Source organism: Pelobates fuscus, chromosome 3 (genome assembly GCF_036172605.1).
Source record: "Pelobates fuscus isolate aPelFus1 chromosome 3, aPelFus1.pri, whole genome shotgun sequence".
NCBI classification, from domain to species: Eukaryota; Metazoa; Chordata; class Amphibia; order Anura; family Pelobatidae; genus Pelobates; species Pelobates fuscus.
Genome location: NC_086319.1, coordinates 322,409,584 through 322,424,906, shown reverse-complemented (window position 1 = coordinate 322,424,906; position 15,323 = coordinate 322,409,584). Strand labels below are relative to the sequence as shown.

At 40.7% G+C, this 15,323-nt stretch overlaps 1 protein-coding gene across 3 annotated transcripts in view; it reads right to left on the bottom strand.

The window, feature by feature from the left end:
- Positions 1 to 15,323, bottom strand: part of PPIP5K1 (diphosphoinositol pentakisphosphate kinase 1) — a 93,874-nt gene that overhangs the window by 52,786 nt on the left and 25,765 nt on the right. For all 3 annotated transcript variants that reach the window (XM_063448961.1, XM_063448959.1, XM_063448960.1), the window contains 3 exons: positions 14,315 to 14,422; positions 13,181 to 13,297; positions 12,331 to 12,495 (listed from right to left, as the gene is read on the bottom strand). In XM_063448961.1, coding sequence (XP_063305031.1) covers positions 12,331 to 12,495; positions 13,181 to 13,297; positions 14,315 to 14,422 — 390 coding nt within the window. The remainder of the gene's footprint in view (positions 1 to 12,330; positions 12,496 to 13,180; positions 13,298 to 14,314; positions 14,423 to 15,323) is intronic.

Genomic DNA, 15,323 nt, shown 5'->3' with positions numbered 1-15,323 from the left:
TTTATTTAGTTACTTTAAGAAAGACCGGTTATACTTGGCCTGAGGCTTGCAATTTCTGATAGGGCTGCTCCAATCTGTGAGATGCGTTGCAGTACATGTAGTATGTAGTACACTGCTTGCATGTAGTACACTGCTTGCAGTACAAGCAGTCATGTAGTATATCTATTTTTGTCCAATTTCAGCATTCATACTACTACTACTACTAGCAAACGTTTCTTAATTTGTATTGGCTTAGTCCATAAGGATTATTCATTAAAGTGAGAATTTAAAGTGAATTTCAAATGCACTTTTAGGATAAACTTATCTGTTGTATATGATGCCTTATGATGCCTATCAGGAAGTCAATGCTGATTTCCTATCTGTCATGATTAAAGTCTTCAATATAGAAAATTGGAGAGATAATCAACAGGCTAATTAATGATTGCCACATATTGTGATACAAGTTATTCTGACATACAACTACCTTGACACTGACGGAGATTCAACATTTGCAGTGTGAATCATAACAATTACCTACCAGCCAATCTCCAAGCCTTAAGGTAACCATTATTAACCAGAATAAACCTTGCTTGGCCAATTCAATGTGCGCATAAAATGCATTTCAAAAACCTTGTTCTATAGAGAACATGTGGTTGTTTCTTCCAAAATACATTAAAAAAAAAAAAAAGACCACCTAGAGAGAGGTGTGCTGCAAATATGCAACAAGAGCAAGTGAGTAATCATTTTCAAATCGTATTTTATTTTTTAAACTAAGCACATAGAATGCTGCTGCAGACTGCCATGTTTTTTTAACTAAGACTCCCAAAGACCCAAGTTATTGTGCTATTCTTAAAAGAGAAATATGCACTGCTCCATTATTTTGGACAAATCTGTGTCAACACTATTATTTATTGGATATTTTTGTATGAACACTATTGGGGTAGTAGTAAATTATAAAATGAAAAACAATAATTAAAGGGACACTATAGTCACCAGAACAACTACATCTTATCGAATTTGTTCTGGTGAGTAGAATTTTTGCTGTAAACACTGTCTTTTCAGAGAAAATGCAGTGTTTACATTACAGCCTAGTGATAACTTCACTGGCCACTCCTCAGATGGCTGCAAGAGGTGCTTCCTGGGTCATGGCTGCCTAAAATGCATCCAAACATTTAGTATCTCCTCCCTCTGCATGCAGACACTGAACTTTCCTCATAGAGATTCATTGATTCAATTCATCTCTATGATCTATTGCCTCCTTGTCAGTCTCAGCCAATCCTATGGGGAAGCACTGTGATTGGGTCAGGCTACCACTTCTGATGATGTCAGCAGACTGTTTGTTTTTCTGAGGCAAAAGCATGCAGATCTACAGCGTCAGGCGTGAATACAGTAAGATTTTGCTATATTTATGGAGGCATGAGGGACCCAGGGGGGCTAGATGGTGGTTTCCACACTATAGGGTCAGGAATACATGTTTGTGTTCCTGACCCTATAGTGATCCTTTAAAATATATATAACATTTTCAACAGCACACTAGAAAATAAATATGTAACAAAAAAAATTAATAAAAAATAAAACCTCCACTCACATGGCTATTTACAATTGTTTATATATTAAAATAAAAAAAGTTCCTTACTTTTAACTTGCTCTAAATAGCACAGAGATATATGAACATTCCACGATGGAGTGGCACTTTATTGGAAAATGTACACTTGATGCAAGAACCAAAGGAAAATATATAAAGATGCAAATCAATGCAGAAAGTATCTGAAGTTCTTGGATAAAAATCAGTGCCTGCTCTAAAATTCTATAACGGCGGCGAATGATTATACATATTTCTAGATGTGAAAGGAGACTTTGGAAACAGTTTATATATCAAACAAAAAAAAACCCTGCAAGGATATGGAAAAAAGTGGAATCTACAAAGGAAATTAACAAACTAAAACAAATGTTTTATAGATATATAGCTTCTACTTCCAAACCATATGCTAAAAATGAAACAGATTTAGTGTTATTACTTTTTGTAACTAAGATTTCTATTGATATTTTTTGCTCAGCAAGACAAACTTAAGACATCAAAAAAAGTCTCCTAGCAGAGAGCAATGGTACCATGTAATTCTAGCGCTGGGCAAGTCCCCCCAGGTGTGGGTTCCTGGAACGACGGTACCATACTGGTCACAAGTCAGAATAAAGTGCTATTACATTTTAACATTTTCTATCATTCAACAATTCTGTGTAGAGTCATGTCACTTTTTACATAGCTGGTGTGAACAAAAAACAGGGTGCATGAAATCCTTAAGTTTAACTGAGCTAGAATCTAGGTAATATTTTTAAAGCTCTTGCTGCCCTAAGACTTATCCTTATATTTAGTCATTTTGAATTTCAAGTACTTAATAGTGAGTTGATGTCTCAGCCTTTTAGTTTCAGGTCAACTCGATGTTCATAGAATTGATCCTATTTGTGAGTTTTGATTCTAGGCTTTAAAACAAAGCAGATATAACAGAGAAAAAATGTAAGTCTTACATCAGTTTCCATTGTTAAAGCTTACAAAACCTCCCATGATTAACTGCTGCCCAAATAGCTTCCTGAAATTGTCCCGCTATCTGTTAAAGAATTCAATTTGAGCTATGTGATGGAAGCTCCCATGCCACTGACTCTTATAGAGGCTTGGAGACCAGCCTGCTGCCCACAGACTATGGGCCTGATCCCAAGAACATCTGAAAGGACTACTGTCACTGTGGGGTGGGATATGGGGGCCCTCGGTGCTTATCTTGCTTCTCAGCCTGGAATTAAGGACCTCTGGGAATCGCCTAAACTCGTCCTACACATCGAGCTCCTGATTAGGAGATACCCTGAATCACTCTGCAACTGTTCAGGACTGGGCTGCATTCTGGTGAACATTTAATTGTGTATTTCTCGGTCCCCTGACCACCAAATAGGGCGCTATTTCGAGGGGAGGTGGGGAAATGATGGGGCATCGGAGGATACCTAGGACTTGGGAGCTTTCCTTTCCCCAGAGCCTCAGCAACTCTTTTTTGAGACCGGGAAAACCGCTGCACGCCTGGCCCTCTTCAACGGAACAGAGAATAACCGCTTCCTGGTTAAACTTTAACATGGTGTAGCTCGGGTGCGGATTCTCCGATCAAGGTGCTATTTAGACAGCAAGGGCACTCAGTGACTAGCTATCCAGAGATATATAATGTGTGAGATTGTTGTCCAGGGAAAGTTAGTTCTGGGGGACATTTTGTGTGTTGTACCTCTAGAACTGTGAAGACATAGTAGGGAACTTATCGTGTTGGCTGGGGCTAACTTAATTACCCCCAGGCAGAGTGGCACTGTGCATAGCATTGTATGAGGAACCTCCTGCAGGATGAATCAAAACTTCTCTGTATCATAGCTGTGCCCTGTGCAATAAAGAGCATTCTACCTCCAACATTCAGTCTCGTCTAATGTGTGGGTACAAAGCTAATGGCTGCTTTACAGGAGAGAAGGTCTCCAGAGCTATAACCATGCAGGCTGATCTGGAGGAAGAGGTCCTCAGAGACCCCAATCACGCTTCAGTGACTGGGTCTGAAATAATCCAGAGTCCCTGGTAGCAGAGAGGAAGCTGACTCGGCAGAGGTACTCAGTTGGAGAACAGAAGCTTCATCACAAGCTACCTCCTTGTTTACAAGAAGCAGATAACATGGGGTAAAAACCTGTTATGGTTCCTTTGTTGCATCCATTTCCATCAATTAACTGACTTTACCACAAACAATGAGCAGTAATGCACTAAGTAAGCACCTAGTCACATAAATCAATACAGTAATGAAAACTAAAAGAGTGACAGTGCTTGGAAACAATAATACAAATCACGTACAAAATTAAATGGACGGACTGCTTTAAGATAACCATAGAAAACTCTATGCTCCACCGCCCTAATTCATCACTATTTTGAATACAATCGTCCGTGACTGCTGTATCCCTTGTGCAAAGGGAACCTGCTTGCATTTCGGATCTGGACTGCCTTTATGAGCGGGAGATTTGTATAAACAGTAAAGGTTCTCACTATGGCACAAGTGAGCATAATCTTATTTGAGAGCTGAATGGAGTCTAACCAAAGGGGAAGTCAGGGAGTATGTGCCCTTTCTTAGAGTTCTTATGCTCTCTGTTTTTTGCTTTGATTCCATAGAGATGCATTCTGTCGTAATGGTGTAAAATGTGTCCAGTACTAGCTTAGAGTAGGGATATCCTGCTATAGGTCTCATGGCTCCCCAGATATTGATAGTCTATAGCTCCTATAAGTCTTTCAGTGCAATAGACTGTCAAAGAATCAAGGGAGTTGATGTTCTGCAACATCTAGGGAAGCAGAGTTTGACATAAGAGTAATTCCGGATATTATTGTCTGTTTTTATATTTCAAACTCTCAGCGTGGTATTATCCACTAACTGTAAGAGTTAGGTCATACAAAATTATACCAAATCAAAAGCAGGAAAACAAATAAATAAAAATAGAGCATGTCAGATATTTGTAATTTTAGAAATCAACATCATTGTAACAAAGGCAATTTGGGTACTCGTCTGAAACATAACTTATCCTCTGAACTATGCCTGCACCAGTTATAAAAGCATAATACCACAAAGTAATTCTGCTCTAAAAATGTTTAAAAAACAGTCAATCAAAAAGTATAAAGTATTACCTGAAACGATTTGTCCTTTTTAGTTTTCTAAGGAACATCCCCTTGCTAGAGAGATAGGCAGTGAATTCATAAAAGAATCTCGTCACAAACATATTCAGGGAGCTAAATCTTATGTACTGCCAGAGGACTGGCAAAGAAAATAAACTCTCAAGTAAGAAATTTAACTTTTACTTCCCTGGGAGAAACATAAATGCAATGATCCATAGCAAGAAGCTTAGGAATTAAGTCTGTGATGCTTACAAAGCAGAATGTAAACTGGTCCAGTGAACTGCACAGCATAAGGGTGTTCAATGTCTAATGCTTCATATAGCAAGCTTCATCTGAAGACAACTCTTCCAGCTTGAATGCATATCAGGGGGTACCTCGAGCAATCTAGACCTTTTAAATGCAAACTCTCCTTTTTTTTTGACAATCAAAAAGAAAGGTTTCTTGGGTTTTCCCTATTAAACAGTGTTGTTAATGCATCCAATGAGATCTAAAATGTAAAGTTGTCCATCTTCTTTAGGACAAGGAATGGGTGAGATCACTTCCTAAACTCTATGAAAAGCAGAGCAAAATTTGGGGTATAATTCACGAAATTTATAAATAAAAAAACAGTAATTTTACTTACCGTAAATTCCTTTTTTCTTCGTATAGTGGCAGTACTCACAAGTGGGATGTTCCTTCTGGTCTTGGACAAGAAGCTCCCCCTTCTTTGAGTTTTATAGCTGTGCTCCGCCTGCTGCCTCCATAAAACCTGCAAGCCATAATCACACACCAGTAATAAAAAAGAACCAAACGGAGACTGAATAATGCAAATTCATTTGATCCATATTAAAGCGGAGGGAAAGCCAGTACTGCCACTATACTAAGAAAAAAGGAATTTACGGTAAGCAAAATTACTGTTTTTCCCTTTGTATAGTGGCAGTACTCACAAGTGGGATATAGCAAGATCCCTGCAACAAAATAAAGGGTGGGGACTCAGCAGGCCACAGCCTGCAGCACCTTACGCCCAAAAGCAGCCTCAGATGATGAGAATATGTCCAGCCTATAATGCTTGATAAAGGTATGTAAGGAAGACCAAGTAGCCGCTTTGCAGATGTCTTCAGGTGATGCTGCTGCTTTTTCAGCCCAGGAGGTTGCCATAGCCCTAGTGGAATGAGCCTTTAACGGGAATCTAAGAGGAATCCCTTTGGAGTGATAGGCCAACCTGATGGTATTTGTCAGCCATCTAGCCAACGAGGGTCCGGAGACAGCACAACCCTTGTATTTGCCTTGAAACTAGACAAAGAGATGATCTGAGGATCTAAACCCCTGAGTCTTCCGAAGGTAGATCTTCAGGGATCTTCTATCATCCAGGAGATGCCACTTTCTTTCCAGATCTTATGTAGGTGATTGACAAAAGGCCGGCAGAATAATAGGTTGGTTAATCGCAGCACTAGAGATAACCTTAGGCAAAAAAGAAGGCCTGGGATGCAGGACCACTTTTTCTTGATGAAATATGGTGAACTCCGGGGAAGAAGATAGAGCTCGGATCTCACCTATTCTCCTAGCGGAGATGATAGCCACCAGGAAGGCCGTCTTGAAGGTAAGCAGCTTGATCGGGACCTGAAGTAACGGTTCAAACGGTGGTTCACAAAGGGCTTGAAGCACCAGAGACAAATCCCAGGTAGGAAAGGGACTTGGGAGGCCTCTTCAACCGTATGGACTTAATAAACCTTCGTACAAGCATGTTTGAGGCAATGTCACGAACCAGGAAGTGACTAAGAGCTGAAATCTGGCCTTTGAGCGTAGATACCCCTAGGCCGGCTTTAAACCCATCTTGCAAAAAAGAAAGAATTTCCGGGACTGAGGCTTTGGCAGGATCCGAACCTCGAAGTGAACACCAGGTTCTGAACTTCATCCAAACCCTGAATTAGATTTCGAAATGGACAAGCGGACAGAAGACAACAAAACGTCACATAAATGGTCTGAAAGATCATGACCTTGAAGGATCATCCTTGCAGCAACCATGCCGTCAGGTGAAACATCTCCAGGGTTTCTACGGCAAGAGTCACATTCTGTAATATGTGTGAAGAAACTGGGAGAGGCCAACGTGATATGGTCATGTTTTCCACTTCTGAAAACCAACTTCTGTTCGGCCAGCAGGGCAGGACTGACAAAATTCTTGCCTTCTCCCATCTTATTTTCTGAACAATCCGTGGTATAAGAGCGATAGGAGGGAAAACATAAGCCATGTCGAAGTTCCAAGGGATCGATAGACCTTCTAGGACATCTGGGTAATCTCCTGTTTGGAGAGAAGCAACTCTTTGTACTTTTCTGCCGAAGCGTGAAGCCAGCTCCAAGAAAACTTGGTTTGATAGCGCCCAGTCTGCCTGAGACCAATGGTTTCTGCTGAGGTCGTCTGCAATAATGTTTAGAGACCCTCTGATATGGGTAGCTGATATTGCGAGAAGATTCGCTTGGGCCCAAGACATTATGCGGTAGCAGAGATCTTGTAGAGCTTTTACCTTTGTGCCTCCTTGGTGATACAAATAAGCCACTGTAGTGGAGTTGTCCGACTGAATCCTCACTGTCTGATTGGAGATGACTGAACTGAAGGAAACCAGAGCCTTCCAATCCGCTTTTAATTCCCTGAAATTTGAGGAAGCGCATGCCTCTTCTCTGTTCCAAAGACCTTGATGGAACTGAGAACCTAGATGGGCGCCCCAACCAGTCTGGGAGGCATCTGTGGTTATCGTAATCCACTGTTTCTGTGCGAACGATAGGCCCTTTAAAATGTTGCTTCTGTCTTTTCACCAGTTCAGTTGTCTTTTCACCACTTCGGATAGATGGAAGGCAGAGTCTAGATCTTCCTGTTTTCGTGTCCATTGGGAAAGAATGTCCCATTGTAATGGTTTTGATTCTGCCTTTGCCCAGGCTACTGCCGGGATTGCAGAAGTGAGGAGGCCTAGTAACCTCATAGCATCCCTGATTGAGCTTAGGTTTTTTTGCAGCTTTGATACGTCTTTTAAAATCCTCATTTGTTTCTCTATTGGTAGAAAAAGAGAGAGGGACTGTGATTCTACCCGAAGACCCAAGAATTCTAGACTCAGTGACGGAGTCAACTTGGATTTTTCCAGGTTCAGGATCCAATCGTGATCTTTTAAAACCTTCATCGCAATCTTGAGATGAAGTTTTAGCAGTTGTTTTGTTTGGGCTTTCAAGAACCAATCATCCAGGTATGGAACAATCGAGATACCTTTCAGACGTATCTCTACGAAAGGTACCAGGAAAGGTGCCAGGATCTTTGTAAAAACTCGAGGAGCTGAGGACAGGCCAAAGGGAAGAGCCTTGAATTGCAAATGGAGAATCCTTTGCCTTCTTGTTAGAACCGTAAATCTGAGAAACTTCCGGGAAGATCCTGAAACCAGCACATGGAGGTAAGCATCTTTTAAATCTAACTTTGCCATGTAATCTCCTTTTTGTAAAATGTGCATTACAGACAGAATACTTTCCATACGGAACTTCTGGTACGGTATGCAGGTGTTGACTTGTTTTAGGTCTAGGATCGGCCGAAAGGATCCATCTGGTTTTTAAACCAGGAAAAGGCGTGAGTAAACTCCCTGAAATTCCCAATGTTTGGGTACCTTCTCTACCACATCTTTTCTTAAAAGAAGAAGAGCTTCTGTTAGGAGTGCCTCTGGTTTTACCCTTGAAGGATAGCTTGACAGTAGGAAGGATGGATGTGGTCTTGACGAAAACTTTATTCTGTAACCTTCTGAAACTGTTCTTATAATCCACCCATTTGAAGTACTCTTTTTCCATTCGTGGGCGAAGAACCGAAGGCGTCCTCCCACTCTTTTGGCGTCAAAACTTCCTCTTTTTGTCTTGCCTGTTGGATTCATGTCTAGACCACTGGCTGCTGTTTCCACCATGTTTTTGAAACCTGCGAAACCGCCCTTGGTAACGAAAGGACCGCTGACCCTTGTACTGAAATCTTTCATATCCCTGGGTTCTTGATTCCAGAGGTAGGGCTTTCTTTGTTTCCGACATCTGTCTTATAATGTCTTCCAAAGGAGTACCAAAAAGTTTGTTCCTCAAAGGGTAATTCACATAAGGCTGCCTTAGACGCTGAATCAGCTGTCCATGTTCGTAGCCAAAGCGCTCTTCTGGCCACTGACGACAACCCCATAATTCTTTCTAAACGAAGAAACTCATCAGAGGCATCCGAAAGGAATTCATTGGATAATTTCAGTAGGAACATGAGATGGGAAGGATCTGTATTGGATTTTCCCATAAGGGAATCTTCCAGGGCTTGCAGCCAAATGCTCTGAGCTCTGAGAACCGCTGAACCTGCAATTTCGGCTCTGCACTGATATCCTGCGGCTTGGAATATTCTTCTACATGAAGTTTCGGCTCGTTTGTCCATTGGGTCTTTAAGTCCTGAGACTTCGCCAATGGGTATAGTGGTTTTCTTTGACAGCTGGGCAATCTGAATATCCACTTTAGGAAGATCTTCCCATTTTTCTTCAGACTGTAGCTTGAACAGCAGTTTAAAATGCTTTGAAATAAACGCAAGTCTTTCCGGATTCTTCCATTCTCTATGAAGGAGATCCAAGATTTTAGGAGACATTGGAAAACCTTTAACCTTACCCTTGCCACTTCTTTAATAAATTTCTTCAGCTCTTCTGGTGGAAAGCCCTCCTCCACACTTGAAGCCAGGCTGGAAATATCTGAAGGTGAAGAAAAAGAGCATTCTCCTGAAGAGACGTCAGACACTGAAGGAGATCTATTCCTCCTACATTTTTTAAGCAGCATTCTCTTGAATAGTCGGTTCTTTCTTCACAGCATCTTTAAAAGACTCAAATGTCTGGGACTAATTTCCCTGAAACCAGCCCAGGAAGGATGCCATATCCGTCTGCTTTGCTTTCTCTAGCAATTCTGTAGAGCACTGATTACATGTCTTTTTGCGACATCCATCAGGTAAAGGTACAGCACATTCCAACAACATAAGTGCTTAGACTTGCTTGTGGCTTTTTTGGGGACAGATGTTGACATTTTGTCTTTATCTGCTTTATCCGGAGATATAGGACTGGACATATCTGTGGAACCAGAATAGTAAAATAAATAATAAAAAATAAATAAATAAATTGAAGCATGCATAATTATAGGTGAATAAAAGGAGAGTTTAAAGAGTTAAATCTCACCTTAAATCACCTAAGGTCCGTGTAGGAGAGCTGGTGACATGGAGAACCAGAACTGTACACCCACCCTTGGAGTCAGAAAAGTTCTGCACAGCTTTATATTTGAATTTTTAAAATTTGGCGCCAAAACACAGTTTCGCGCATGCGCAGTAGCGCGATTCCGTGTTTGGTGGAACGCAACTCCTCCCGGGCGTGCGTTCCACCGCTGTGCGCATGTGTAATGCCAACGAGGAGGACCGCCCGGGAAATCATCGTGGAAGCCACAGAAAAAGGCAGTACCCGGTCGCGTTCCGTAACGCGAGACCGGAAGTACTGTGCCACTCAGTTCCTGCCCGGAGAGCTATCGGGCACTCACCTCCCCGATCAGCAGCCTGTGCTGATCGCACCTTTCTCCACCAGACCTGGGGAACCTGTCCTTCCCGTTGCCGGGACAAGAAGAACTGGTGTGTGATTATGGCTTGCAGGTTTTATGGAGGCAGCAGGCGGAGCACAGCTATAAAACTCAAAGAAGGGGGAGCTTCTTGTCCAAGACCGGAAGGAACATCCCACTTGTGAGTACTGCCACTATACGAAGGGAAAATATACTTTGTATCTCCACGAGTGTTTACTAGGAAATGAATGTCTCAATTCTCATTCTTCAAGCAGGTGAGATAACCTCCAGAAAAGCATCTTCGATTAGAAGCAAGATCAGAGGTGCATCATACTATGGCTCAAAAGTTTTTGGTGCCAACCATTGTGGAATTGGGTTCAGAATTTAACTCCTTAAGGACCAAACTTCTGGAATAAAAGGTAATCATGACATGTCACACATGTCATGTGTCCTTAAGGGGTTAAAGGGAGATCTTTGTAATGAGTCTTATTTAATTTCGTACATTTCTTCTGCAAACCTCTAGATTAGGAGCTGTCTGAAGGTAATGTGTTCTACATAACAGCATGTTCAGACAACATGCAGTACAGGGTATTTCTCCCCTTGAGAGATGTCCTTACGCTTCAATGTTCTGAAACTATGTGCCAAATGCCCTTTGTTATTTCAAGAGTCTTTTTTTTTTTTTTTTTAAGAAACCCAGATCAGGATACAGTCGGATAACCAGGCAGAAGTAGACCTGGACTCAACAGTTAAAGTATTAAATGCAATCCACTCACCTAAAGTCCAGAACTAGATTGCAGAAATCAGGAGGATTTGCTTTTGTTTTGCAGGCTCTGATAAACCCTCCTTTTCAAACTTTAGAGATGACTTCTCTATTTTATCTCAGAAGATTTTTTTTATGTGCGTGGCATTATCTTCAGCCACAAGAATGTGTGAGTAACTGTTTCTATCCTGCAAGTCTCCATCTAGTGTTTTCAACAAAGACAAAGTAGTTCTTTATCTGGAACTGAAATCTTCTCCTAAAACTAGTATACGGATTCCACTTGAAACTGGAAATGGCATTACCAGCTTTCTTCCCTTCATCGAGACATTGTAGCTATATCTAGGGCTTATCATGTGGCAAAGTCCTCTCTGAAAAGCATCTGTAAAGTTGGCAGTTGGGAATATTTTGATACATTTATACACCATTACCAACTAATCAGAGATCATTTCTTGATAACCTGTTTGGATACCAAGTCCTTCAAGCTCTTCAGTCTGTTGCTCCTGAACCAACACAGTCTGTGTTCCTCCTTTTTAAAGCGTGAGCATTCCCCATTAGAATATGCTCCCCTGGATAGTGAGAAATAACACGAAATGTACCTTTCCTAAGTATATTACAAACCCATCAATCTATGGCAAATACATAATTGTTCTAGCTAATTTTTCTGACATTCCATTCAGATCTCTTGTACTTGAACTTTTAGAATCCGGTCACGTCTTGACTGACCTTACTTATACATTTATTGCTGTTGATGTTATTGTCTGTGTGTCAGACTGACATCTCTGTTGGATATATTTCCTGGTAGCACTTTTTTCAATGATCACATAAAACTTTTGGTTCTACTCTTGGTGGTGTGCACATGCCCTGCCACACTGCATCCAGGGTTCCACAATTAAGTATTTACAAGCCTCCATAAGTCACCAACAGCACCCTATACTTTGACCACAATCTTGGTTCTCAGGGGTTTCGGAAACCGTAACTCATCATGCAAGCATTCGTACACTAGATTTAGAGTAAAATTATTCATAAATTACTTTCTTAATCAAATATTTACAAAAGGGATACAATAATAAAATGAAAATGTTATAAATGTAAATGAATAGTCAAACTATACACACATATGTCCATGACAGGTTTAGCATGAAGTGGGATATTTTTAGTAAACTATAACACGATTATATGAAATCCTGCACTAGCTAATAAATGTAAGAACATAGAACAGCGTAAAACATATGCGTGTATTCAGAAAACTGAGACTTGTAGAAATTCTCCAATTCAGCTTTAGAAACAGCTTATATAGCTGTATTTGGCTTTTTTTTCCATTTCAATTCTCTATAATTCAAAGTTTAGTGAATGTATACGGATTATCTGCCGAGTTTACCTCCATTGAACCAGTTTTCCTGGAGCGAGTCAGCGGTGATTTGCGATGAACGCCTACTGGTTCTGTTGGAAGGGGCGACATCAGAAGGGATCTGTCCACCTCATCAACACTTTTCACTTTTGACAAGTCTTCCAAGCTCCCTTGATCTGTCTTCTTGTCTTCATTCTGTGGAAACCACATATATGAGCTGGAAGATATGCATTTATTCTGAAAGGTTTTTAGCAGAGAGCTACACTGACATTTCTCACTTATTCAAACAGTGTAACAAAAGAGAGAGTGTAATTGTCTAGCTAAGAGCTATCTGCCTAAAGACAGTTACAATGAAGCAGACTGAAAAATCTGTTTGTTTTTTAACAGTTATTGCTATGTAGAAAGGAGGACAAAAAAAAGAATGTGGGTTTTACTAATAGAGATATACCCTGTAGGGTACGTGGCACCTTATAATTGCTGTATGTTTGTAACAGATGTGCCTATTACAGAGGTGATACCATTTTACCAGTTTTTAATAACCACAAACCTATTATTCTGTCTGGCCAGTGAATGTATAAGCAGGAGTTTAATATTCCTTCAGGAGTGAAATGGTCTAGTCTGGATATTTTAACACTATAACATCAGGTTAACATTGTATAAAATTAAATAGCCCATTCAATAACATATTTTAATCACAGTTTGCTTCTACAGTTCACAGATATAGAGTGACAACATAATATTCCACAGCACTGTGCAAAGGGTATCTAAAAAAAGAAATAAAGCGTATCACGTTCACGTGATAGAAGCAAGAAATGAGGATCCTGCTAAAACGTTTTATGAGTAAGCACGTATTAATCAGCAAGTCTGGAGTCAGCCTCACTTCTGCTGATGCTGGACGAAAACCAAACCCCATGGGGGCTTTTTCATCTTCCTCACAACCTTTGACGCCAGGACTGAAATGCAGTTCCACGTGAAATCGCTCCTCTGAGGAGGGATCCTGCAAACACACAAATGCAGAGTCTTTAAGCATGAAAGGCAAAATATATCATACACTACAGGACAATTATCCTTCCTTATCACCTCACAACATGCAGAAAGAGACATCAGTGGAGTTTGTTACAAAGCTTTACAATATTCTCTTTAAAACATTATATTATACTATTAAACAAAAGACAGTTTACATATAGATTCGCACCTGCAGTGTTATTCACTAAACAGTAAATGTCTGAAAATTCACAATGAAACTGCAAATTCCAAAATAGCCAAAGCAACTTGGGCAAAACATTTGCAATTCCCTGGCAAATTCCTGACAATTCTCAATGTAGTGAATAATGCTGCACTTGCTAAATAAACAAATTAGGAGCATTAGATGTCTGACACCTTTTAATATATGTGTCAGGACGAACCAGTGGCCAAACACGCAGAATTAAGTAAAACACATAACAAATACAAACAGTAACAACGTATTACCGGGACTTAGAATGGCCGGAATTAACGTAATAGAATAAACAGTCACAAGCTGAGGTAAGGAATACAGAAAGGAACAAATATGAAAAGATAAAAACAAAAGGGTCAGAGATACCAGAAATACGGGAAGTCAAGTCAAGCCAAGATCAAAAAACAATAATCAGAATCAGGAACGCGCTCTCGGAAAACCAACAGGATGGAAACCACAACAGGGCACTGAACAACTACAGGTTTGGGTTTAAATAACCCAGTAAACCCTGCTATTGGCTAATTTGAGTCCCATGACCCCAGAACGTGCGTGCACAGCGAAAATGTGACGCCGCACGTTCTAGTCACTAGGGACGTCATTGTGGGCGGCGTCTAGCAGCGGCCGGCGGCCCTCTTCACGCTGGACCCAGCCGCGAATCCACAAGCTACATGGAGGGAGAGGCTCTGGCAGGTCTCCCTCCTTACTGAGGTGCCGATCAGGCACCATGACAATATGTGCATATCATTTTGCCAAACGGTAGAGCTGTAGATTAATTATGTCATACCTTATATGTCTTACCTTATTGTTATCTTCATACAGCATTATCACAATTTGAGTCATGTAGTTTAGCTCAGAGACAGCACTTAAGTAGTCCATAGCCCTCTTCCACTGCTGGTCGTTTTGCTCCTACATGAGACACAAAACAGATTAACTCCAGGTAAAACAACATACATACAGTATTTAAGAGCTTATGAAGAATATAATCAAAAACAATCGTTAAAGTTCAGAAATACTGTTATATTGTATATACAGGAAGGTAATAGTAGGTAATAATCATAGATCTACACAGAAGATATGTTAAAGCTTAAAGGGTTTTTCCAATTCTTTTTAATAGTTAATAGTATAATAATGTCCATTTTAATCTAAAGTTTGCTTAACTTTACCCATCACTGGGCAAAGCCCCCCAGATCTGCTGGCGCACCACCGTCTGACTTATTTTTACTGGCTCAAGGTGCATGCGCATTTCTGAGCTGCCAGAGGGAAGGAGATGGGAGGGAAAGAGGTGACTGGGAGAAGGGACGGCTTTATTCAGGGTGGTAGAGGGCAAAGGAGAGTGAAGAGCTTTCAAGGGAGAAGCAGATACGTCTGTTGACAATGTGCAGTGCACATTTTTGCCATGTCTGTTGTCTGCCTTTGCAAGCTCTCCCTTTCTTCCCCAGTCAAAACTTTCTGTGGCTGTCCAATCACAGAGTTACTAATGCAGCTCAATGAAAGATCTTTGCAAAGCAGGTGCTCTGTTCAAATAGTTGCCTCTGGAATTTAGCTCCACTAAACTTTACCACCAGAAAGTAACAGGACCGGGTAACTGATTGACAGCCATGGGGTGTAACAGTGGAGAAAAAAAATTCCCTTTACTACCTCGTTAGAGATTTTGCTTTTTGGCTGAAAACTGCAAGGTAGTTTGTTAGTACAGTACTAACCAGGAGGTTTGCCTTAACATGGCAGGTGAGCTTACACTATTTTTTAGATGTTGTTCTATATATTTGGGCTAATGTATACAGTAGCCGCTGCTGTCGCCCCCAAGAGT